This window comes from Petaurus breviceps, unplaced genomic scaffold (assembly GCF_028583685.1).
Source record: "Petaurus breviceps papuanus isolate PSGF00001 unplaced genomic scaffold, PetGlider_PUasm1.0 532, whole genome shotgun sequence".
NCBI classification, from domain to species: Eukaryota; Metazoa; Chordata; class Mammalia; order Diprotodontia; family Petauridae; genus Petaurus; species Petaurus breviceps.
This window is the reverse complement of record NW_027186361.1, coordinates 1,392,905-1,419,838: the sequence shown is the minus strand read 5'-3', so window position 1 is coordinate 1,419,838 and position 26,934 is coordinate 1,392,905. Positions and strand designations below refer to the sequence as shown.

General features: G+C 39.6%; 1 protein-coding gene across 1 annotated transcript in view; it reads right to left on the bottom strand.

The window, feature by feature from the left end:
* FAM199X (family with sequence similarity 199, X-linked) overlaps positions 1-26,934 on the bottom strand; it is a 47,486-nt gene that overhangs the window by 19,517 nt on the left and 1,035 nt on the right. The window contains exons 2-4 of the mRNA XM_069102187.1: positions 13,662-13,881; positions 648-797; positions 127-288 (exon numbers count right to left, since the gene is read on the bottom strand). Coding sequence (XP_068958288.1) covers positions 127-288; positions 648-797; positions 13,662-13,881 — 532 coding nt within the window. The remainder of the gene's footprint in view (positions 1-126; positions 289-647; positions 798-13,661; positions 13,882-26,934) is intronic.

The window sequence follows — 26,934 nt, the reverse complement described above, 5'->3', positions numbered from 1 at the left end:
TGCTATTTTTAGTAATTTTTCTACAGTAGAAATGCAAATCTTAATCATCCATACTTATTTATACAGAAATTTGACCTTTTCATATTGTTTAACATTTATAGATACAAATGTTTCTTCCTCACGTACCTGTTTGAGTTTTTCATCTGTGAGACAGTTCAGTTCAATAATAAACTCACTGTCTGTAGGGGAGATCTGTGCAGTGGGATCAATAATTTTAATGATATCAAGTTGTTCCCGAAGACCCATTTCAGTACTGACTTTACGACTCAAGTACTCAATATATTCAACCTATTTAATGAAAAAGAGTGCTGTTACTAAAATCTGTTAATGTTTAGTATATATTCCATGGATAGATACTGTGTCATATATTTTTAAAAAGTACTTTGCAATGCCATGTTTTGCTTGAACAGGTCAGGTAGAGCTCCTTCCCCCTCCCCAATCCCTCCCCCCTACCGAAAGCTGGCTCTCCTACCTCATAAGGCTGTTGTGAGCAAAGCACTTTGAAAGCCCGAAAGCTCTATAGGGGGAACAAAAAGCTCTCTCTAAAGGTGAGTTCGAATTCAGATTGCCTACATGTGCACTCCGGCTTTCAAGAGATATTCCATTGACCTTCGCCTTTTAATTACAAATGGAGAAGAGAGTTCTACCTGCTCATCATTTGTCATGGCGCTCCAGGGGAGCTCATCTAGGTTGCGGTGTTTGTTTTTCTTCTTGGGAAGCAGACACGGCGAGCTGGGAATGCTGGGGATGACATCAGAGAACACATCGCTCCCACTTGCAATGTCACTGCCTGGTAACTTCAAAAGGGGGAGAAAAACAGAGCCAAATTTTCAGTTCTGTAGGAGCCAAGGTCCTGAGCAAACAAAATTAGTTCAAACGGTCAATTGATAAGCATTGATTAAGTGTATACTAAGTGCCATCCCTGGTCTGTTTGTGAGGACCTCACAGTCTAATTGGAGGTTACAAGACAAGCCTAATGGCAAATGAAGGAACTCAGAATAACAATTTTCAGCCAAAATTTCAGACACCTGAACAAGAAATACTAGGCAGTTATTAATGAGCCAGTCAATATAGTTGGATTTGCTAATACCTATATAGCTAATACTATATAACCAACAAGTTACCCTTTGAAAATAAATTTGGAAAAAGTGGATAGTACCTAAGGGTAGGACAGAGAAAGCCTTGAAATGCAATGCATGAATTCCAAAAGACTCATGACAGAAAATACCATCCATAGCTAGAAAAAGAACCATGGAGTCTGAATGCAGAGTGAAGCAGACCATTTCCTCTTTTCCTTCTCACAGCTTTTCCCTTTTCTCCCGATTCTTCTTTCACAACATGACCAATGTGGAAATAGTTTAATATGATTTTACATTTATAACCTGTATCAAATTGTTTGCTATCTTGGGGAGGGAAAGAGAAAAAATTTGGAACTCAAAATGTTGAAAACTATCTTTACATGTAATTGGAAAAAATAAAATACTATTAAGTGGCGGGGGGGGGGGGGGAGATGCAATGCCTGTTTCCTCAGAATGAAAACAGTTAACAGTGGATGGAAGGACTTTATTACTGGATAATTCCTATAGAGACAGTAAGTGTAGACTGAGGCCCATGAGACCCGGGTACAGCCCCTGGTTCAGATACTTCCTGATTGTGTGACCAGGGGCAAGTCACTTCTTCCGGCTTGAGTTTTCTACCAGTAAACTTGGCATGTTACTTCAACTACCTGCTTCCAACCAGGGTAGTTGTGACAAAACAGCTACCCTTAAGACACTGCAGAAACATGAGCTATTTTATTAACGAGTTTCTCAGGATTCCAGGAAGTCTTGCTATCCTAGTTTCAAACCTAGAATAGGGTTATATGGTAAATTATTTTTTGCTATTGTTGTCGTTCAGTAGTTCAGATGTGTCCGACAGTATGGTCCATGGGGTTTTCTAGGCAAACATACTGGAGTGGTTTGCCATTACCTTCTCCAGTGGATTAAGGCAAACAGAGGTGAAGTGACTTGCCCAGGGTCACGCAACTAGGAAGTGTCTGAGGCCACATTTGAACTCAGATCTTTCTGTCCAGGCCTGGCACAATATCCACTGAGCTATCTAGCTACCCTGAATTCTTTTTAAAGGTTTTTATTTCTCAAAAACATCCAAAGGATTTTTAAATCCAACATAAAAGAACCAATGTAAGGGAGATTTCTTTCTGGAGAAGCAGTATAGGGTAGGGAAAGAAAGATGATTAGGTGCACTCTGGCTAAGACTACTCTTACAAAGTTTGGTCATACCTGGGTAGATAATTAAACTCTGGTTCAATTTTTAGAAACTTTCATACACAAAACTTAAAGGAAATTTATTTTAGAAATTGACCAACTTTAATTTATATTCATTAGCATTCCTGATAAGAAATCACTGGTTACTACAGAAAACCAAAATACCATAGGCCCAGAATTATTTATATAAGGGAATATTGATGACAGTCACATAACATTTATTAAAAAAGTTATTTTAAATAATTATTTAATATGCTATTGCATTTGTTAATTCATATAATGAAAAATGTTTTCAGAAATGACTTCACACACACAAATCATAACAATATTTTATGAGATAAGTGTAGTTATGGGTCAACAAGATAGAGATTACAGAGACCAAAATAGTTCCCAAAGGGCAATTCATATTGTAGACTTGCTTAGTGATCAGCTAGCTTAGGGGAGAAGGGGCAATCCTACAGCAAAGAAAACTTGGGTTCAGATTCTGCTTCTGACATCATGACCACAGGCATATATATATATATATATATATATAATGTCACATCTCAGTGTCCCAGCTAACTCATCCTAAATTAGGGATCTGCATTAGTACAGGAAGTTTCTGTATGAAGAACCCTCAAATAAATCAAATCACAAATACAGGCCCCCACTCCATTTCAAGGAAAAAGAACTGCTGGGCCAATGGATCAAGCTTGGCTACGACTATTACTAATGGTACAGCAAGTCTGGATGCAGAGCTCCTTCTGAACCTTGGCACTATCTTAACAAAAATACAGCTATGTCCATTTTGAACCAAAAGAACCAAAAGGGGCCAGGGATGACACATCCCTGATGGATTTATGGGTGCATGCTATCAAACTTTTAAAGAACAATTAATAATTATATAAATTATTTTCTCAAGTTAAAAAGGATATCACTCCCAAGCTCCTCTTATAAAACAAATAGTTCTAGTACTTAAACTAGGGAGTCTGAAGTAAAGAAAACCAACATCACTAGTAGATATCAATTTAAACATTTTAAATAATATTCTGACCAAAAAACAGCAGTGGGTCCCAAACCTCATGCCAAAAATTACTTTACAGACCAAGGTTTTAAATCAAGGGTCCATAAAATTGTTTAAAAACATCGTGAGAACTTTACTTCAATATAACTAGGTTCCTTTGTAACTCTATGTATTCTACTAAATCACGGTTGGTAGGTTTGTGAACTGATCCAACCATTCTGGAAAGCAATTTGCAACTATACCCAAAGGGCTATAAAACTGTGCATACCCTTTGACCCAGCAATATAACTACTAGGTCTGTATCTCAAAGGGATTTAAAAAAAAAAAAAAGGAAAATGACTTATATGTACAAAAATATCTAGAATGGCTTTTTTTGTAGTGGCAAAGAATTGGAAATTGAGGGGATACCCATCAACTGGGGAACGGCTGAATAAGTTGTGGTATAGGATTGTGATGGAGTAATATTGTGCTATGAGAAATGACAGGCAGGATGCTTTCAGAAAAATCTTGAAAGACTTACATGAACTGATGCAAAGTAAGGTGATAAGAACCAGAACGTTGAACACAGTAACAGCAATATTATAAATATAATCAACTGTAAATGACTTAGCTATTCTGAGCAATACAATGATCTAAGATAATTGCAAAGGACTCATGATGAAAAACGCTATCCACCTCCAGAGAGAGAACTGATGGATTCTGAATGCAGATGGAAGCATACTTTTTTTCCTTTTATTTTTTGGGTTTTTTGACAAAATGACTAATATTTTTCTATTAAAATTTTCATGTTTCTTGACAATTACTTTTGTAATAAAAAATAAAATGTTCAGAAGAAAAAGGAAAACCTTAAAAAAACATTTAAGTGAATAAGAACCCAAGGGGTATATAAAAGAGGAAAGTTGAAGGTGGTTATATATTCCCAGATTTGAAAACATATTACCAAGTTGTTATCATTGAAACTATGTGGTCTGGGCAAGAACCTGAGCAAGAGCAGAGGTCAGAGGTTGAAGGGCTCCATGGGCAGATTTCAGGTGGTCTGTATTCTTGGATGAGAACAAAATGAGATCTTTATTTGCACTAACCTCTAACTGAAAGGTAGTATTTCCTTCAATTAGCTAAAATTATAATTCTGAGAAAGGGTCCATTGACTTCACCAGACTGACTACCACAGGGCTTCATGACACAGAGAAGGTTAAGAGCCCTTGGCCTAGACCCACAAGACAGTCAACCAAATGTCTATGAAACATTAGTGTTTGGTGAACCTGTAGAAAAGAAAAACTGAGCAAAGGATCCATTGTTTAACTTGAGCAAATTACTTGACAATTTAGTGGGAGAGGGATTTAAATTCACATCTTACAAAATATATACTAGTAAATTCCTGCAGAGTAGTAGACTTAAAGATAAAAAACTACTATCAGAATACAGAATTAAGTATTTATCTGAATTGTAGAAGTGCTGAATTTTTAAAAACTCAATAAATAAAAAGGCAATATTAGAAACAAAGCTGATGTGCTTGACTAAATTAAAATAGAAATTCAACTATATTAAAATATAAACTTTCTACAATACAGATCAATAATTTTTATGCTGCTTATAATAAAATTGTATTAATATTCTTTCCCATGGCCTAAATTTCCCACCATCTCTCTCTTCCAATCAACTGACTGGGGAAAAATATTTATGGCCATATATACACACACACATACATACACATATATTTCAGATAAAGGTATGATATCTAAAATACACAAGATATATATATATATATATATATATATATATAAATACACAGAGAGAGATAAGACATGACATTTGTATTTAAGGTATATATAGCTATCTTAGACATCTAACATACAAATACGTGATAACTAAAATATACAAATATACCAATATAACCAAAAAAAATCACTGGCAACATCCAATCCACAATAACTGCTAAGAAAGTTTAGATGGGGGTATTAATGTTCAATATTAAAGATTTTTCAAATGTTATTTTTGCTAACTCCTTTGTTTTTACATTATATTCACTTCCAAATATATCTCTCTTCTCCCCTACACAGTGAACCATCTCTTGTAACAAAAACAAGCAGTTCAGCAAAACAAATCAACATATGGGAAAAAAAAGTGAAGTGAAAAAACAAGGCTCATGAAGGAAATTTATTAAAAAGATTAACTGAAAAATTGTTGTGACAATTTAAGTATCAAAACTGGTTAAATGAAATATGAATAAGTACTGAGAAAGCTTTAATGAAAGAATTCTTAATATAAAAGAACTGGGGCATGAGTGAAAACACTCAACAAGAACCTGAGGTCCAAGGGGCGGCTAGGTGGTGCAGTAAATAGAGCAGCAGCCCTGGAGTCAGGAGGACCTGAGTTCAAATTTGACTGCAGACACTTAATTAATTTGCTAACTGTGTGACTTTGGGCAAGTCACTTAACCCCAACTGCCCTTCAAAAAGACAAAAAAGAACCTGAGGCCTTTCGGGGCCTGGATTAGGGTGGCAGCAATGGTAAAAAGGGATGGGGGCTCATGAATGGGTTCAATTAATATAGGAAAATTAACAACATGCCCCAAATTAATGAATTGTATTTAATATGATAGCGAACAAATTAAGAAGAAACTCCCTTTATTTAATATGACAAAAATAACAATGAAATTTATATGGGAAAAATGAATTTTTGTTACAAGGAACACATCTAGGAGGAAGGGGGGGTGGATAATGATAATGATGCAAAAAGAAAAGAATAGACGAAAATTTTTTAAAATACATGACAGCAGAGGGTAGGTCTGAAGGGAACAAGAGGGGCAATTTTGTTACTATTGTGTTAAATTTAATATATACTTATACGTACGTATGTGTGTGTATGTATAAAATACAAGTTCATACACATGCCTCATATAAAGTCCCCTTTTTCAGTTCTTTGTATCCTGGAATGTTTATGTTTCTTGATGTCTAAATTAGTAACAAAAAGGGGAAAATAAGTAGGCAAAAACCCCAAGGGGTATACAGGAAGAGAAAAGCTAACAAGAGGGCTCTAACACCCCAAGGCTTGCAAACACATTACTGAGTCGTTTTATCAGCAAAACTATCTGTTACAGGGCAAGAAGGAGAGACAAAAAACAATGGAACAGAACAGATACACCAGGCACCCAACCAAATGTTTACAAAACACTGCTATGTTTGGTGAACTTATTTATAGAAAACAAAAACCAGCAAAGGATTCATTATTTAACAAATAATAAATTCTTTAAAAAAAAAACAGTTGGAATTTCTAGAGACTTAAGGACCTGAGGACTGATGAAACATGATACTGACATCTCCTAACAGAGGTGCATTTTCAGACATAGTCAACTTTGGGAAATTTGCTTTACTTGATTATATTTCTTTAAAAGGGATTTTTCTTTTTTTTCCCATTAGGCCAGAGAAGGGGGAAAGAATGGAAAGTCAGTCTTGGTGTTGCCAAAAAATATAAAGAAATTTAAAAAAGGGGGGGAAACCATTGAACATTTTTTAAAAAATTTAAATACCCAGAAGAGAATAGAAGGAATAGGCTAGAAGGAATCACAGACAACCAGTATAGCTTTGAAAGTCACCTGTTGAATATGTCACATGCTTTAAAAGAAAGACAAGAAGTATATGAGAGGTCTACAACTTCATGGATAACAATCTTCTTTTTCTGATCTACGCTGTAAATAGAAATTTGGTCTTTAAGTTCAAACAAATAAACAAGAGGAAAAGAAATCTTGAAAATTAAAGGACAAGCAGAGAAATAAAAGGCTACCAAACTTAAGGGAAAAAAGGACATTTGTTGGCAATTTGGTGGGAAAGGGATTTAATCCCACATTCTGCACAATATACTTCCCTCCAAGTGAATTCCAGCTAGATATGTACAAAAGAGGTTATTTTATTTCAGCAAAGAGAAGGGTCTTGATATAGCAGCAAAATTGATATACCTGACCAAATTAAAATAAAAAAAAAACTCAGTGTAACATAAGCTTTTTTTTTTAAAGCACAACAGAACAATCTGGTACAGGCTAAGAAACAGAGTGGTGGATGAGTAGAATAGATTGGGTACACAGCAGTGAATGCCCATAGTAATCTAGTGTTTGATAAACCCAAAGATCCAAGAATTTACTATTTGACAGAAATTTATGGGAAAACTAAAAAGCAATTTGGCAGAACCTGGGTAGAGATTAACATCTCACAATGTATACCAAATTAAGGTCAAAACAGGTGCATGATTTAGACATAAAAGAAGATATCATAGGTAAATTAGAGCATGGAAAATTTGAGCTGTTAGATCTATGGATAAGGGAAGAATTTATGACAAAACAAGAGACACAGAGCATTATGGTATGTAAAATGGATAATTTTGATTACATTAAATTAAAAGTGTTTTGCACAAACAAAACTAATGTTGCCAAGATTAGAAGGAAAGCAGGAAATTGGGGAGAAATTTTAAGTTTCTCTGATAAAAGCATCATTGCTCATATATAGAGAGAGAACTGAGTTAAATTTATAATACAAGTCATCTCCCAATTGCTAAATGGTCAAAAGAAAAAGGCAGGGGGTGGCTAGGTGGCGCAGTGAGTAAAAGCGCTGGCCCCGGAGTCAGGAGGACCCAATTTCAGTTCTGGCCTCAGATACTTAACACCCACACAAAAAAACTAGCCATGTAACCTTGGACAAGTTACTTAACCCCAATTGCCCTCCAAAAGGCAAAAACAAAAAAGGCAGTTTTCAGAAGAAATCAAAGCTATCTATAGTCACATGAAAAAATGTTATAAATTACTACTGATTAGAGAAATGCAAGATAAAACAAGTCTGAGGTTGTTTGTGACTAATGTGACAAAAAGGGGAAATGACAAATGTTGGAGGGGATGTAGAAAAATTGGGAGACAAATGCACTGTTGGTGGAGTTGTGATTCAACCATTCTGGAGAGTAATTTGGAATTAAGCTCAAAGGGCTATAAAACTCGGCATGCCCGTTTACCCAGCAATACTACTTCTAGGGCCATATCCCATAGAGATCAGAGAAAAAGGAAAAGAACCTATATGTACTATATTATTTATAGCAGCTCTTTTTGTGGAAATAGAGAGGATGCCCATCAACTGGGAAATGGCTGAACAAGTTGTAGTATAGAGCTGTGATTGAATACTATTGTGCTATAAGAAATGACAAAGCAACATGATTTCAGAAAAGCCTATAAAGACTTACATGATACAAAGTGAAGTGAGCAGAACCAGAACAACAAGACTATATGATGAAGAAATGTGAATGACTTAGCTATTTTCAGAATACAATGATCCAAGACAATCTTAAAGGACTCATGATGGAAAATGCTATCCACCTCCAGAGAAAGAGATTGAAGCATGCTATTTTTCACTTCATTTTTCTTTTCCTTTTGTTTGGAGGAGGAAGGTGAGGTAATTGGGGTTAAGTGACTTGCCCAAGGTCACAAGCTAATAAACGTCAAATATCTGAGGCCAGATTTGAACTCAGGTCCTCCTGATTCCAGGGCCAGTGCTCTATTCACTGTGCCACCCAGCTGCCCCTCACTTTATTTTTCTTGGGGTTTTTTTGGTCTCTGTTTTCTTTTGCAGCATGGTTAATATGGAAATGTTTTGCATGACTGTACATGCATAATCTATATCAAATTGCTTGCCTTTTCAAGGAGGGGAGAGGAAAAGAATTTGCAACTCAAAATTTTTTTTTAATGTTAAAAAAATTTTACATATAATTGAGGAAAAAAGGAAGAGAAAAAATATAATTAGAGCAAACTTCTTGGAGAATTAGATTGAGATGGTAATGAAAATAGTGTTTTAAATTTTAACTTGAGAGTAAAAAAATAAATTATATGGCATTGCTTTGTTCTCAGAAAAATAGCACAACAGATTGAGAAAAAATATTTATGATCATATATGACACATAAAGACTTGACATGTAAAATATTAGGAACTTTTTAAAAATCACAACAGTAGTACTTAGTTCACAATGGATCGATGGTACAATTTTCAAAAGAGAAAACACTTGAAAAATGTCTAACTTCACTGACCATCAAAGAGATGCAAAGGAAAACAACTCTGAGGTACTACCTCATATATATCAGATGGGCAATAAAAACAATAATAATAGTAAAAAGCAACAGGGATGTAGGTTCATTGCTGGTATAATTGCAAACCTGTGGAATCATTTTGGAGAGCCCTCTGACAGTACACAGAAATTATAAAATGCTTTCTGCTTTTTATAGAGCAAGATAAAATCATAAGGTAATTTATATGGAAAAAACAAAGGGGCAAGATTATCAAGTTATATACTGGAAAGGTACACAGATAGGATTCTAAGGGGAAAAGATAACAGGAGTAGCCCAGCAGAAGTAGCCAATGACAATCTGTACTTTGGAGCCTAAGTGACAGAATGATGCTGCTACTACTACTGACAGAAAAAGACAAGTTGGAAGAGGTAAATGGAGAAAGATGTTCAATTTTAGTCATGTGAGGTTTGACCTACAGGAAGATGATGGAAATCTCTGAGTCATTCCCACAGATAAAAATTGCAGCTGCACGAGTAGATTAGGTAAATCTAGTAAATATAATTTAGTGCAAATGAAAAAAAAATTCTTTGTACACCTGCAAAAGCAGTTACTAATATTAAAGTCTAGGTTATCATTTCATAAAGCACTAACGAATGCAAAGGTATATTAAGGGACCTCTAACAGTACATTTAGGGGATTTTTAAAAACTAAGTTAAAAAAAAAACAAGCAATGTTTGAGTGATTACCCTTAGAACTAAAATTTGTTCTAAAGGTAAGAATGCTACCTGCCTCTTCTTTATCTCCAGTTCATAATCCCATTGTTATCATGATGTGCTAAAGCACAACACTATCTATACCTTAAGAACTTAAGTTCTGATTGTTACAGATGGCCCTATGACTAAAAAGACATGCATACTGTATTTCTTTCAAAATGAAGACAAGCAGTATTATTGTACTGTAAGAAATAATGAGGGTGGTTTCAGAGAAACCTGGGAAGACTTATATGAAATGATGCAAAGTGGAGTGAGCAGAACAAGAACACTGTTGTAAGATGATCAACTGTGAATGACTTAAGATGATTAATTACAATGACTGATTAATACAATGATCCAAGACAATACCAAATGACTCATGATGAAAAAGAACTGATAGACTGAGTGCAGACTGAAGCATATTTTTTCCTTTATTTTTCTTTCTTTGGAACATAGTTAATGCAAAAACACATTTTGCATGACTTTATTGTATAATAGGTATCATATTTCTTGACTTCTCAGTGGGTGGGGGTTAAGAATTTGGAACTTTTTCAAAGAAAGTAAGGGAAGAAAGGCATGCAGCAAAAATTGAAGTCAGAGGACCTGGTTTCAAACCCAATTCTGCTACCTGTGTAATCTTGGGAAAGTAACTAACCTATCTGAACTTCAGTTTTCTCATATATTTATCAGAAAGGAGATCACAAATAGCTAATCTAATCTCCTCTGAACAGAAGAGGTACAGAAAAGGTAAAGCAGTTTAGTCAGGAGTTGAACTACATACTTTACATAACAGGATATGCCCATCCACATTCTCTAGTTATGTCCGTATGCTCCAGATAGGAGATAAATGAGAATTTAAAAAATAAGACAGGATGCCAATAGTTTAAGGGTGTAAAATTTAATCATTGTGGGCATCTCTTCCAGTGTCCCAGCTCACTGTCTGCTCTACACCTAAGTGCAAGGGTTCATAACCTGAAGTTTGTGAAAGTGTGTTTTTAAAAATATTTAGGTATTTCACTATAAATGGGAATCCTCTGCATACTATGTATTTTATTTTATGCATTTAAAAATATTCTGAGAAGGGGCTTTACTACACTGCCAAAGGGGTACAAGACACAAAAAAGGTTAGGGCCCTCTGTATTAGTGCTATGACCAAAACCATTTGTCAGCTTCTAGCAGGCAGATGGCACAATGGATAAAGCACTGGACTTGGAGTCAGGGATACCTGAGTTTGAAACCTGCATAAAACACTTAGTAGCTGTGTGACCCTGGCCAAGTCACTCACCCTCTTTCAGCCTCACATTCATCACCATAAATGAGAATAACAGCACCTGGCTCCCAGGGTGTTGTGAAGTTCAAATGAAATAACAGAGGTAGAATGCTTTGCAAACCTTAAATTGTCATTGAGATACTAGCTATGATCATCATCATTTACCCAAGTTCTCAGAGATGAAGATGCTGAAGATCAGGTGAGGTGTTTGTTGGTTGAATGGTGGCAGGTACACCAACCTGAGTCGGAGTTTTGACTTCATCTCTAGTACTCCTTAATATTAACTGACATTTCTATGGTGCTTGAAGGTTTGTAAGACACTTAACACACATCAACTTACGTGATTCTGGTAACAACCCTGTGACTAGTCTGTAAGGCCCTTTCAGTTCTAAATCTAGGATCCTGTGAAGGAAGGGGATTTTCTCTCTTGATCAATGAAAAAGAGAATCAACTCCCCCAGAAGCCTAAATTTCTAAGGGTTAAATTTTTATACAGTTGAAATATTTTATACAAAATTTTTATTTGTATATAAATATATAGGAATACATGAAATATTTACACAAATTTAGTTAGAATCTCTCAATGACAAAAGAATGTTTTTTTTTAATTTTTCCAATTTGTTTAAACAGTATATTTAAACAAACTTGCATCCATCAGATTATTAAGAAAGTAAACACACTCTAATTTCAGAAGAAGGAAAGCATTACCAAATATAATTAGAGTCTAGTCTAATATTGTAAACATTCACATTTATACAACAGTGAATACTGGCAGTAGCTTTCCCTTACAACTACATGTGAAAATACTAAAGAAAGTTCATGAGATAAGTAAGGTAAAAAAAGCATCATTTCTTACAGGACCCACTGTGAAGCATTTGATATCACTGCTCTACTGGGAAACTTTGTAGGCCTTTCCTGTGAACAAAGCACAAGCTGTGGGCAGTGGGAGGATATTGGCACCCAAACTGCAATGTTACAACAATATATTTGCATTTGTTAACAGAGGCTATACCCAAGCTGTACCAGATTTTCATCTAATCTGAAACAAAAGGCATTTTATATATGCATGTTTTGGGGGCAAGGATAGGACCAGGGAAGAAATGAATGAAAGGAAAAAAAACTCAGCAAGTGAGAAGCCTCCTAAAGGCAGTGTGTAATCCTGGCAAGCATGCCCGAGCTAGAGGCAGAAGACACAGTTGTAAATTCTGCCTCTTTTACCTGGGATATGTGTGACTCAGGATCTCCACTGTCTCATCTCTAAGACCTCTTCTAGCTCCAGTTCTACCAAATAATTCTTTGTATATTAGGTGACCCAAAATAGCCCGTCTCAGTTTCCTCATCTGTAGGAAAGGGAAAATAATAGCACCCACTTCCCAGGGTTGTTGTGGGGATCAAATGAATAACATGTCAAGTACTTAGCAAATCTCAACACGCCCTAAAATGGGAGCAATTATCATAACTATTTATGCATAATTCTCATCTATGGTCCTCAAGTTTTTGACTCATCCCATATAACACAACAAATTAGCAAGAATACCTACAACAAGCATCAGGGAATTGCAACTGGCACGAAGGAAGCTGGTACGAACAGGAGCTTTATTATTATGAGGTGCAGCAAAACAAGAACACACACACACACACCCTCACTCATTCACTCTCTCTCTCGGGCAATTGAGAAAGAGGTTTGACCCCACAGATACAAGAAACTCTCCAAACACTAGAAGGAATGAGTCATATCAGAGAAAAAACATGCTAAAGGTTGGGGTTTAGGTAGGAAAATGTTATGCTCCCTAAATGGGCTTGGTGGAGAACAGGTAATCCATGCCAGATGTGGAAAAGGGCATTCCTAATCAGATCCAGATATAGTGAAGTTCTTGGGGTCACTTATTGATACTGGGCTTGGTGAGGCTCAGGTAGGGGTGTTTCTTTATTGAGACCATAAATTGGGAGAGGGTTTGAGTTGACTGCTTGAGGCAGTAGCAGGAGTAGCTTAGAGGCTACTGCAGATGGGCCAAGAGTTTTATCCAATCAGAAGCTGTAAAGATTGACACAAGGTTAAAATAGATCAAAACAATGGAAAAATACAAACTTGTCTGTCATTGCCTATATGCTTTATGGACATTAGGACCAATTAGCCCAAATGACTCCATATTTGAGTCCTATCATTATAACATCAACCATATAAAAATTACAATTATTACACCCTTGAATTATCAGCTTTATATTAGGTTATCAGATCCAAGAAACACTTGAGATTAAAATGAAAAGCAAAGTGCCATCAAGAGAATCATATTTTGTATGTCTACAGAAAAGGAGAAAAGAAAGAAAAAACCTACCTGCCACTCAAATTCACTGTCTGACCAGTCCCAGTAAGTGCTAATAGAAGAAGAGACATCACTACAGACACTTCCCTCAGGGAACAAATCAAAAGATGTGAACTCCTGGTCATCTAGTAAGGAATAGCAATCATCCTGGTCACCAACAGAAACTGATGAAAAGAGCTCCTCGCTGCATTCAGAGCTTGCTACACTGGTTCCACAGGAAGTCAGGTTCCACCTGTATAAAACCCAACAGAGAGTAAATGACTAGCAACAGCCATTTACAACAAAAGCAGCAATACTTTAATTCAAAACCAAACATGCACGTGCACGTGTGTGCATGCTTACAAATAGGCACAGCCTTGTACATTTGATGAAGTGAAGCCAGAGACTGGATGTGGAGGCTATGGCAGGTTTTAAAAGGGGACCCAAACAAGAAGGGCAGTAATACAACTATTGGGTTCAATTTAATAGACACTCTAAAAAAGACTACATGTGATATACTTGTGGTGAAATCATAGACAATTCTCTTTCTGACCTTTTCTGTATAAAGAAATATTTGTGTTTGTTGATATTTGTTTTAAATTCATAAAAACAAAAATATGAAAAGAATGTACCTCCTTTATGAAAGGTTCATGACTAAAAAGTGAATATGTTTCTAAAAGTGTTTAGGAGGAAACAGAAACATGTATGCAAAAACATAATTTCAAATTTCAAAGAATATTATTATTTCCATATCTTAACAACCATACACATTATACATTGAGGGGAAACATAGGTAGGCAGTGATTGAGAATTCTGCCTAAAATCAAGCAGATTATGGAATCATAGCCTGTCAGTTAGGAATGGGCCTCAGAGGTCACTCAGTCCAGCCATCTCATTTTAAAAAATGAGAAAATTAAACCAGAGAAAGATGAGCAGCCCCAAGTAATTGGTCAGTAGCAGGACTAGGTCTACAGCCCAAGGCCCATGGTTCCCAATGCACTGTTTCACTAAAAATGGTGTGATTTTAAAGAAAAAAACAATGAATTCCATGCCCCTGGTTTCCAAAAACTTTTGTACAAAAACAACTTCTATGAAAAACAGGCGCAGTCAGATTGAAGCTGCAGGGACTCTAAGGAAGAACTTGTGATTTCTAAGCACAGCTCTGCAAGTGACTCACTACAAGGCACAGCGAAGTCAGCAAATTCCTCTCCTTTTACCACCTACCGGTAGGGATGCTGCAAGGTTAATATGAGCAACAGGCTCAAATTTTAGAATTCAACAGCAAGTTTATAAAATGTTATGTGTTCCAAAGGAGGCCCCTACTCATAAATACTGACCAAATTTGAAGGGAAAACCAGAAAGTATGAAAAGATGTTCAAGCTCAAGACAAACATACCACTGTTTCCAGATTAAAAAAATGAATAAATACAAAAATGCTCCACAACCCACCATTATTTGACACAGAACTGTAAAGGCTAAACATAGCAATAAGACACAAGAATAACTAAAAGTATAAACATTGGCAAAAAGAAAACAAAACTTCCCTATTTGCAGAACATCTTTAATGGTTTACTTAGAAAATTACAAATCATTCAAGAAACTATGATTAATAATAAAAATTATACTACCTAAATATATATTAAATTATATTAGTTATAATATATATTAAATAAAACTAGACAAAATAAAATTTTGGAGGAATATAATGGAAAAAAGGAGGAATGAAGGCCCAGAAAGAGCAGATCTCAACTATAGTATAAAAAGAGGAACCATCCAAACCATTTGATACTAGCTAAAAAACTGAAAAGCACATCATTGTTACAAGCTAGACAAGCAGTAACAACAGCAAGCATTTATTGAGCACCTAGACAATGGAAATACAAAAACAAAAAGGGAATAGTCCCTGCCCTCAAGGGGCTTGTGAGATCTAAAAGCAAACACAAATCCCAATCTTCATAAAGCCAAGGCCACAAATAACTGCCCAGAGTCACTTAAGGGCCCCTTTCTTTTCCCCTCTCAAAGGGTTGAAGATTGACTACGAAAAGTTTATGATTGGGTCCAATGCTCTCTCAGTCACTAACACACAGGGAATGGGCACCACACTCAGCACTGGGCCACAGGCTTATAAAGGCAAGGCTAAAGGGGCTATTGAAAATGGAAATGTTGCAAATTTATGAAAAAGCAAAGTCAGTGAGATGGAGCTTAACTCAATTTTAGCTATTAGAATACAAATCTTCTTAGCAACTGGAAGAACATTAAAGACAGACTTAGGATAGACTTTGAGGATGCAGCAGTTTAACATGAAACTACTTCAGACATTTTTAGATAAGACTCCACACGACCTTAACAGCAAACTTAGAATGAAATGACCAAGCAGCAGAACATGCTGGGCCACTAAATCCTTGCAGATATAACCCACAGTTCTTTGAGACTTAATTTCTTAATTGTATAAGTGCAGGAGTGTGCAAAACACGTAGTTCTGTGGAGGCATGTGTGAAATCATTACTAATCTATAGTTCCATAACTTTTAAGTCACAGAAGAGGCAGTGTGGGAGAATCAAAACAGAATTAGTTAAAAAAAAAAAACACCTGGTTTGATGTCTTGACATTTCTGAGCTATGTGACCAGGCAAGTCACTTCACCCTTGAGCCTCAACTTTCCTCACCTGTAAAATGGGGATAATCATAATTCTCTACTACCTATAGCACAGAATTGTCTTTAAAAAAAAGTTAGCTTTCACTGCTCTGACCAAGTGCCTCTGGCCTTGGCTGTAGTTCTCATGTTACCTTCTACACTGTTTTCACAATCTTCTGATATCAAAGGATTTGTAGAGGTGTGAGGAGCAGAGAATACGATTTTAGGGGAGACACTGTTTTACATCAAAATTTTTTTCCTGGCAAATAAAGTACAAAGAGTACATAAGCAATTAAAAAAGACAGACTAGGGAGCAAACCCCAAGGAGCTGGTCCCATAAAGCCCTGGACATTCTGTATGAGCAAATATTACAGGATGCTCGACTTTACAGGCCACATACTAGCTCGGTGCTTTCATAGGTGTCACATAACTGACAAGGGATCCCGTGTTTGATAATTACAAACCACTGGGCTTATGAGAACCTTCCAATTTGGGGGTAGTGAGAAGGGAGACAAAGTCAACTGAGAAAGAAAATGCCTGGTCCATGCCAGTGGGATAAACCAAACTGTTGGGAACGGGAGGCAATTTTGTAAAAGTTGTTAGATATCTTTTACTTGTCACTGAGTTGGAAACTTCAAATGACTAAGCATAGTTTCAGTCATCAAATAAGCCCTTAAGACCACTGTTTATGCCAGGGATAGCTGAGGGGAGAAAGGAAATCAAGAGTTTCAAATGCAGTGTGCTGGCCACTAATAGCGCAGACAGATCAGGTGATTACGGCAATAAGAGAGATTCTCCACTGGAATGTCTGCAGGAGAACCTGAGTCTGGGAATCCACTGAGGGGTTGTGCAATGTTCCCTTCTCTTTCATGTTAATGTGTGTGTGAAGGAGGAACAACTAATAATGGCTGGAGAGCACTTCGAATCCCTTTGAAAACTATATTCTGTACAGAGCTGAAGGCAAACAGGACAAAACTGGGAAGGCAGGCAGGCGTGAATATCCCCAAGCATCTTAGGATGTCCTTCACCCCCCAGATAGGAAAGGAGATGAAGGAAATACAGCATACTGCAGAGCACCAGGGCCTCTGGCACTCAGGATGGCTAGCTATGTGCAATAAAAACAGTCTACAAGCATAAGCAACTCTGGGGGGCAGACACCAGGCTGAGGGTGGGAGCACTACAAGGCCAGTCCTGGAGGGAACAGCAAAGGCCTCTTTTGGGAGCCCTTCAGGGATGATCCCCTCCAGCCCAAAGGGGTGGCAGGAACGCCAGTAAAGTGCTGACTCCTGCAAGCCTGTCCCTGCCCCCCATACCCTTCCTAGGCAGAAAAGGGGGAATGGAATACTCCTTGTTCCCCATTGGTACCTGCAGACTCTCCCTCTCACCCCCACCCAGGAACCCCTGCTCCTCTGAGGTTTGTTCACTCGATCCATACTTACCACTGAATCCAAAGTCTCGTAGCTGTTGTCTCCCATCCCCCAGGTCACAGCCCTCCCTTCTTCAGTGTCTGGCTCCCCATCTTTCTCCTCTTCCATTGCTGCCCTCATACTAGGGAACTTCAACATATACAGTGATTCTCCCTTGAAACCCCTAACCCAGGGGTAGGGAACTTGTGGCCTCAAAGCCACATATGGCCCTCTATGTCCTCAAGTGCAGCCCTCTGACTGAATCCAAACTTTACAGGACAAATCCCCTTAATAAAAGGACTGGTTCTGGAAAACTTGGATTCAGTACAAAGGTCACACCCAAGGACCTAGAAGGCCACATATGGCCTTGAAGTCAAAGGTTCCCAACCCCTGCCCTAATCACTCAGGTCTTCAATTTACTCATTTCCCAAGATCCCCTCTTCCTCCTCACCAGAGCTACACACAGAAACAGTCATACCCTGGATCCTGGCATCACCCAAAAGTGTTCTATATCCATGTCCAGAAACTCTGAAATTATCACAATCTGTCATCTCTGCACCCCTCCCTCTGCCTTACAACCAACCCCCAATACTGTTCTTCCTCCAAGCCCCTCAGCCCTCAGTTCTTTCCTAGGCCATCACCTGTCCACTGGCTCCACTCTCTTCCTTTCCCTAACTTGACCCCTTTGGAGAACAGTTCAATTTCACACTCTCCTCTTCTCTGGAGACTCTTGATTCCTTCTTGCCAAGTCCCAGTCCTGGCTTACCTTCACCATCCCCTGCTTTAGTTTCTACTCACCTGCTGTTGAATCAAACTGGGAAAAAAAATTAAAAAAAAACAGTAATGACTGGAGCCCCTACAAATGTATGCTATATAATCTCAAATGGGCCTTCAGGGCAGCAAGGCAATCCTTTAACATATTCTCTAATCCTGTGTCACTCATCACTCCACACTCTCTCAGCTTTTATGACCCTAGCCCTCTCCTGGTTGTCCTCCTACTTGCCTGACCATGCTCTTTCAGGCTCCTTTGTGGGATCTTCAGCCAAGTCATGCCCAATAACTATGGGCTCTAAGTATCTTTCCTGGACCCTTTTCTCCCTCTAAACTAATTCTCTTGGCAATCTCATCAACTCTTTTACTATTCAGTCATTCCAGTCATGTCCAACTCTTTGTGATCTTTTTGGAGTTTTCTTGGCAAAGATACTGGAATGGTTTGCCATTTTCTTCTGTTTCTCATTTTACACACGAGGAATGAAGCAAATGGGGTGCAGTTACTTGCCCAGGGTCACACAGGTGGTCAGTGTCTGAGGTCACATTGGAACTCAGGAAGAGGAGTCTTTGGCACTCTACCCACTGCACCACCTAGCGCATCGATTGACATGGATTTAATGTTCATCTCTAAGCAGATGATTCTTAGATTTGTCCAGCCTTAACCTTTCTCTTTTCCTCCAGGCTTGCATCCCCCAACTGCCTACTAGACATTTCAAGCTGGATGCCCTGTAGATATTACTGAACTCAGTATTTCCAAAATCAAATTCTCTTTCCCCACAAAACTTCCCTTCTTCCTTTCTTATTACTGTGGAGGGCACCACCACCATCCTGCCGGTCTCCCATCCTAGGTGTCATCCTTGACCCCTCATGCTTTTGCCCAGCCCCCACCAATATCCAATCAGTTGCCATTTTCACCTTCAAAATGTCTTTCTAATACGCCCCCTTCTCTCCTTGGCTACTGCCCCCACTCTGGTGCAGGGCCATCGACTCACACCTGGGTTATTGCAATAGCCAGCTGGTCAGTCTTCCTGCCACAAGTCTCCCCCCACTCCACTCCATCCTCTACTCAGATGTCAAATGGATCTTCCTAAAGCTCAGGTCTGAACATGCCTATGTCTCTCTGTCTCTCTCACACATACCCACACACCAACTCAATTAACTCCAGGGGCTCCCTACTGGCCCCAGGATCAAATACAAAATCTTCTGGCTTTCAAAGTCTTTCATAACCTGACCCCTTCCTCCCTTTCTAGGCTTCTTACACCCTGACATATTCTGTGATCCACTGACACTGGCCCCCTTGCTATTACAGGACATTCTATCTCCTAGCTCCAGGCGTTTTCACTGGCTGTCCTCCAGGCCTGTAATGTTCTGCTTCCAGGCTTCATTTTAGTTCCCAACATCATCAGTGTGTGATTATCCCCATTTTGAAGACAACTAGATTTTGAGGCAGTTAGGTGGTACAGTGGATAGAACCTTAGTCCTAGAATCAGGAAAACCCAAGTTAAAATCTAGTCTTCGATACTTAGGTGTCAGACAAGACACTTAAGCTGCCTCAGCTTCCTCATCTGTAAAATGGGACAATAATAGCACTTACTTCCCAGGGTTATTGTGAAGGGCAAACGACATATTTGCCAAGTGCCTGGCACATAGTAGCCACTTGCTGAACACTTGTTCACTGAAGGGTTCCCAGTTTAATGCTTTTTTTTCATTCTGTGCTTCTTTCAGACAAATGCTGATGTCAGAGTAAGAGGCAATAACTGTGGGCTTCCCTGATCTCTCCTCTCCCCCAGTTAATGGTCTTTCTTTCCTCAGATTACTTGCATGCAAATATCTACACAGTAATACCCCCCGTAGAATGTAAGCTCCTTGAGGGCAGGGACTCTATTTTCTTCTTTTTATCCTACCTTGCTAGTAATAGGTACTTAATAAATGTGGAATTCTTGAACTGGTCAGAGAAGGAGAGGCTTGGGGTGACTGGTAGCTCTTGAAGGATAGGGACAGAGGAGAACAGAAGGGAGAGGGCTTTCCAGATGGAGACCAGGCTAGTAAAATTGTGAAAGCTTAACTTGTATCTGACGAGCAGTCTACCTCATCTAAAGTATGTCTGGTGGTGGGGGGAGATGGGAGATGAGCCCCTTGGGGCAGAATGGAGAGAATCCTAGAAAAGCAGGTTGGGGACATATTGTACATGGCCCTGAATGCAGCACTAACAGTTTGGGATTTACACTGTAGGCAGTGGGAGCCATTAAAAGTGGGTTTTGTTTTGGCAGGGAAGCGATATACTCAAAGCCCATTTGAGGAACTTGAGGAACACTGGCTTCCCAAGCAAGAAGAATCAAAATGGAGGGTTAGGTTCAGAGAATGTAGAGCTTCAAGAGAATCCAGGTAGTTTTGCAAGTGTGAAAACTAAGGCTCAGAAAGCCACTGTCATCTATGTAGTCAGGAATGGAATTAGGATTCAAAACCAGGTTTGTAGCTTCCCAAGTCCCTTCCTTTCCTCTTAATCATGTGGTTCTTCCCCACACACTGTCTCCCAAAGCCTCGCCTTTCCCAAGTCCCAGGAATACTAGTGGTGCTGCTTGGTATTCCATATGCCTTCTCCCAGTTTTAATCAGTTGCCAAGCATTTATTAAGTACCCATTGTGTACTAAGCATATCAGGATTCAAAGAAAGGCCAAGGAGAGACCCTGCCCTCAAGCTCATAGTCTAATGGGAGAGATAACATGCAAACAACTATGTGTAAACAAGATATATACTGGATAAACTGGAGATATCAGCAACAGGAAGGCACTGGCGCTAAGGTCACAGTTACTAAGTGTCTGAGGCTCAATTGGAACTCAAGTCTTCCAGACCCCAGGCCCAACACTCTTTCTACTGCATCACCTAGCTGCCTCCAAAAAGGAGACAATCGCACATGAATGATGTATGCCTCCCAGGGTTGCTGAGAAGTGAAAATGAAGTGATGGATGTAAAGCATTTTGAAAATCCTCAAGAACAAAATAAATATCTGGTCTAAAGCAACAAGTGTTAGAAATTGCAAGCAGAGCTGGGACTACTGCCTTGTCATTTCATTTGTATTTTGGTCTTCTATGATTATATAAGCTTTATAAATGTTAGTTAGCTATCATTATGACTACTTAACTCAATCAAATTTGGGCCTTGGTCTCCCAACTAGAATGCTGGCCCCTGAGAACAGCTACCATTTTGTGTGCTCCCCACAGAACCCAGCACAGTAGCTGAGACAGAGGAAGCACTCAAATGCAGGTTGATTTGATTGGGGGAAATCGGCGAATGGTTTCATCTGCTTGTGGTCACAGGGAGAGCTGACCAGGAACAAAAGCTCTAACTTTGTCATTTCCCCTCCATTTTTATTTGTCCTTTGCATCCCAATAACCTGGTTACCATGAGGGAATGTACCCAGGAACAAATCTTTACAAGGGATACTTTTAGTGGCCCCCTTCCACTGGGCATGCTACTAAAAGAACAACTTGTACTGGGGGTAAGGAGGAGGGGGTGAAGGAAGAAACACCTCGGGCTGCTGGAAGGACCCAGAGTACTTGAGAGAAAAGATCCAGTTGAGAAAAAGAGTGGGAGTCTTTATTTTGTAAATCTTTAGCAGAAGGGAGAGGTCCTGAACTGTGTCAAGGTCAGAGAAGACTCCCTGCCAACAGCACAGTCCAGGAAGAGCTGCAACATCAATAAGAGATTTAACACTGTGTTTGCCAAGACATTCAACTGAGGGTTCTGTCTGAACATCAGAGAAGATTGCTAGCTGCTGGCTAAAAAAGATGCCATGGCCTAGTATACAGAGCATTAGGAACTCTGGAGCCCAGAGGTGCTTAAGGGATGATGTCCATACGTTCTGGTTGAGTATTCCTGCCAATAAACAGCCACAATGAGCCAAGTGCCCAACCAGGAGCCCACTGCTGGGGCCTGGACATGGCTGTTGGCCCAGGACCTGTTTTTCTTCCTTTGAAGTTCTCCTTGCCCTGGAACTTAGTGCTACTTGTAGAGGAATCTCTGCACTGTCCTGGGCTGCCAAACCATCTGAGAAAACAAGGCGATTGCCCTTTATTATTACTGAAGGTCCAGGGAATGTACCTGAAGGTCTCTTCTCCCTGGAACCTACCGCCACATATGCCAACACTGTTGACCTCACCTTCGTACACAAAGCTAGCATAAGCAACAATACCTTAGCCCAGGGGTGGGGAATCTGAAGACTGGGTCACATGTGACCCTCTTGGTCCTGAGGTGTGGTCCTTTGACTGAATCCAAACTTGACAGAACCAATCCTTTTATTAAGGTGGGATCTGTTCTGTGTAATATGGATTCAGTCAAAGGGCTGTAGGGGAGTCCTAGGGGGCTACAAGTGGCTTCAAGGCCACAGGTTCCCCACCCCTGCCTTAACCCTCTGTCTAGCAGCCACCAGGCCCCACAGAGAGCCAAGAGCCACATGCTGGGTATCTTCTGAGGCTGCTCCATCCTCTATCACCTTGGGATAAGGCACAGGAACTGGCAGCAATTCAGTCAGACCTCTTGAGACCAGATCACCAGATATTTATCAACCCAGTTCAACCCAACCCCTCTCCTTGCTGGATCAAACCATTTCCCTCTGTTGTTTGGGAAAGACTCCACACTCCATCCTCACCAGGGCCCTGCTGTTTCCCACCCGCTCTTGTCCTAGTGTCTGATTCAAAGATGCCATCTACTAAAGGACTGTCATCCCTTTCCAATCTATTACCACTCTGTACACTCTCATCCCTAATGCCTGTAAGTCCTGTATTTCCTCTAATCTCTGCTTCTACATGCTCTATGGGATTCTCATTTTATCATTAATAACCTTCTCTTCATCCTAGACCTCCTCTTCTCATGTTCTATCTCCTGACATTCACAGAAACCTGGCTCCCTCAGGAATATACTGTATCTCTGGCAACCCTCTCCAACACTAGGTCATCCTCTCATGCCCAGTACAGTAAGTCAAGAGGAAGAACAGATACATTTCTTGCTTCTCACTGCCACTCCCAGATGGTCCTTTTGCCATAATTAGTGACCTTCCAGGTTTACTCAGTCTTTATCACATAGTTCAAACCCAATGTACATATACCCTGGCCTTGAATACCACAATATCAACATTTTGGCACCCAAAACATACCTGAAAAATTATCTCCTAGACATACATGACATCATTCCCCTTCAGCTACTCAATATTCTAGCCAAACTGGCTAACCTCCCACTCAAGTTCTTGATAACATCCTCCTCCTATCTGCACTTAGTGTCTGACCACTACAACACTCACTCTCATCTTCCTTCTCTATCTATTGGCTCCTTTCCTACCACCTACCAACACACCCAAGTCTCCTCCTTCCTTGAAAAGTCTTCACTCAATCCTGCCACTTCAAATTACCTTCTTGTACCTCTTCTCTCTTTTGCAGTCAGACAGCTAGTGTCTTCTAAGTCTAGTTTCTTGACTAGCCTCCATTTCTTTACCTCCCACGCACCTTTCAATCCCTTGTTTCCTGGGTTCCTGACCACACTACTTAATAAACTGTTCTCACCAACGGTAGCAATGATCTCAAAAGCTAAATCTGATAGCCTGTTCTTAGTTCTCTTTTGCCTTTCATCTCTGTGAAGCATTTATGACTGCCAAACACCTTCCAGTCAGGGGTGGGGAACCTGAGGCCTCAAGGCTACATGTGGCCTTCTAGGTCCTCAAGTGTAGCCTTGTGACTAAGTCCCTTTGACAGAACAAATCCTTTTATTCAGGGGATTTGTTCTGTGAAGTTTAGATTCAACCAAAGGGCCACACTTGCGGACCTAGGGGGCCACATGTGGCCTTGAGGCCACAAGTTCCCCACCCATGTCTTCTCCCTTGGTTTCTTCAATACTGCACTCTCCTGATTCTTCTCTTACCTACCTAACACACTCTCAGTTTCCACTGCTTAATCATCATCCATCTCCTGTCCACTAAGAGTCAGTATTCACCAAGGTTCTACCCTGTGCCTTCTCTAGCTATATAATCTCTCATCAAGCTTCAGTAGTTCCTACAAACAGGACCATCTCTATGTGGGTGATTTCCAAATATCCATATCCAACCCTAATATCCCTTCTGAACTCCAATCACATGTCATCCACTGCCCCATAGAGATCTCTATCTGGATGTCTCAAACTAGATGTGTCCAAAACAGAACTTGTTTGTTTTCCTTCTGTAACCTACCCCTCCCCCAAGCTTCCCTATTTCTTCTTAGGGTTCCATCATCATTCTGGACATAGAAATATGGAACCTCAAGGTCACCTGTGACTTTCTTGTCCCCAGATCTTTTTGTCTCTACCTCCACATTTCTAAAATCAGTCTCCTCTCCACTAACATGGCTACCATTACAAGTCAGGCTCTCATCCATCACCTCTAGTCTGGATCATTATAACAGGCCTCTTAACATTTCTAGTCCTTCCCTTCTCAGAACTGAAAAAAGTCTTTAATTTGGCTTTTAAGAGCCCCTTAGAACAAATATATGACAGGCAGCATGTCCTAATATATAGAAATCCAGTGTCAGAGTCAAGAATATCTTTGTTCAAGTATGGCCTCTGACACACACTGGCTATGTGACCTTGGGTAAGTTATTTAAACTCTCAGTGCTCCAGTCAACAAAAAATATATTAGAAATGGCACAAAGGTTTTTGATCTGAATTGACAAGTGTTTCTTATAAATTACATGTTTAAAAAAAAAACCCCTAAAAACAAAATGTATATTTGGGAATAATGCTTCCTTTTCAAAGAATAAAATCTGGACTGAAATCCAGTACCTGGTTCAAAGAACCTAGTAACTACTCACAATCCTCTGAGCACTTCAAGGGAGGATATTTTCCCCAGGTGCAATCAAGGGAAATGGTTACTTAATAAATGTTTGTTGAATTTTATTAAAGATTAAGATAAGGCCCTAGGCATAAGATAAACTCAAAAGGACTGACTTTGCAGAGTTAAGGATTTTTATAGCAGAAACAAGGATTTATGTTGAGCCCTTAGTTGTGCAGTTAAAAGCATTTTAGAATAAATACAGCCCTGGAGATGCAGCTAAAGATATACCTTCCCCTTTACCTTACCAATCTTATGAAAGCTATCTTCAAATATTTATAAGAAGCTGTCAGGTTGAAGAAATATTAGACTTGTGCTGTGTGGCTTCTGAAAATAGAACTAGAATAAATGGGGAGAAGTTAAATCAATATAAAACAAAACTTTCTAACAATCAGAGCTGTCAAACCATGGCTTTCTAGGCAGTAAATTTCCCACCATTCACTGAAGATGCTCAATCAAAGCACAGAGAGAACATCTCCATGGGGAGGGAAGCTGGATTCAAAAGTTCTGAGATTCTATATACTGGACTTGGAATTCAAGGGATTAAGTACCAAGAAATGTGGCAAAAGGTGGGTTTTTGGGACTAAGTATTGGTACTGGAAGAACAAGGATAAAAGAGTGTACTTAAAATGGGAACAGGGAAGGAAGAAAAGAAAAGAAGAACAAAATACATGCAACAGGGTAAACAATGAGCCTGGGCAGATCTGGGAGGCGGAAAGAGCTTAAGAAGGAATGGTAGCCAAAAACAAAACTCTGTATGGGAGAGGCAGCCTGGTGCTGGGAGAAATGTTGGATTTGGAGTCACAGGAGTTGGGCTGGAACCCAGGCTCCATCACTGATTAGCAGAAATGTTGCTTCTGGGCCTTGGATTCTTCATCTGTAAATGAGGATGTGGGACTAGATGATTTTAAGGTCCTTTCCAGCTCTAAATCTATGAATCTAAGCATGCAATATGTGGAAGATGGTTGCTGGGGAGGAGGTAGGCTAACAACTGGGCAATTGCAGAACAGTGAATGGAAAATGAGGAGGTTGGACTAGATGGCCCCTGAAGCTCTTTCCAGCTCTAGATCTAAAATCCTATGGGTGACCTTGGGAAAATCACTTCCCTTTCCTAGGCCTCAGTTTCCTCCCCTGTAAAAATAAGGGGGAAAAAAAAACTATAGTCTCTAGGGTCTCTTCTAGGCCTCAGATCTATGATCCTAGGTGTGATCTTGAACAAAGGTGGGATAACTTCACCTCCCAGGCCCTCATTTTTCTCATGCCCCCTCCTGGACATTTTCCAGCTAGTCAATGTCCTCTTTCAGCTGTAGCCTTCAGTATTGAACACAAAATTCCCTGGTCTCCATGGTGCCTGCCATCTCCTGATCTCTAATCCCTCCTAGCTATAGATGTGTGGACCTATGAGGTACTGGGAAGATGAGGGGCGAGGACAGAGAAGACGCCAAGGCTCTGGCGAGTGAGTAGTTGGGTTGCTAGGAGCAGAGAATGGCAAGGGGCCCACCGTGGGGGAAAGGAATCAAGGGAAGGGGGGGGGGGTCGGGAGAGAAGGCAGAGACAAAGTGGGGGAGGGGAGGAGCCAAGGTCTCGGACGATTGAGAGGAAGGGGGTAGGAAGGGCTCCCGCGGTGTGGATGTAGGGGATATGA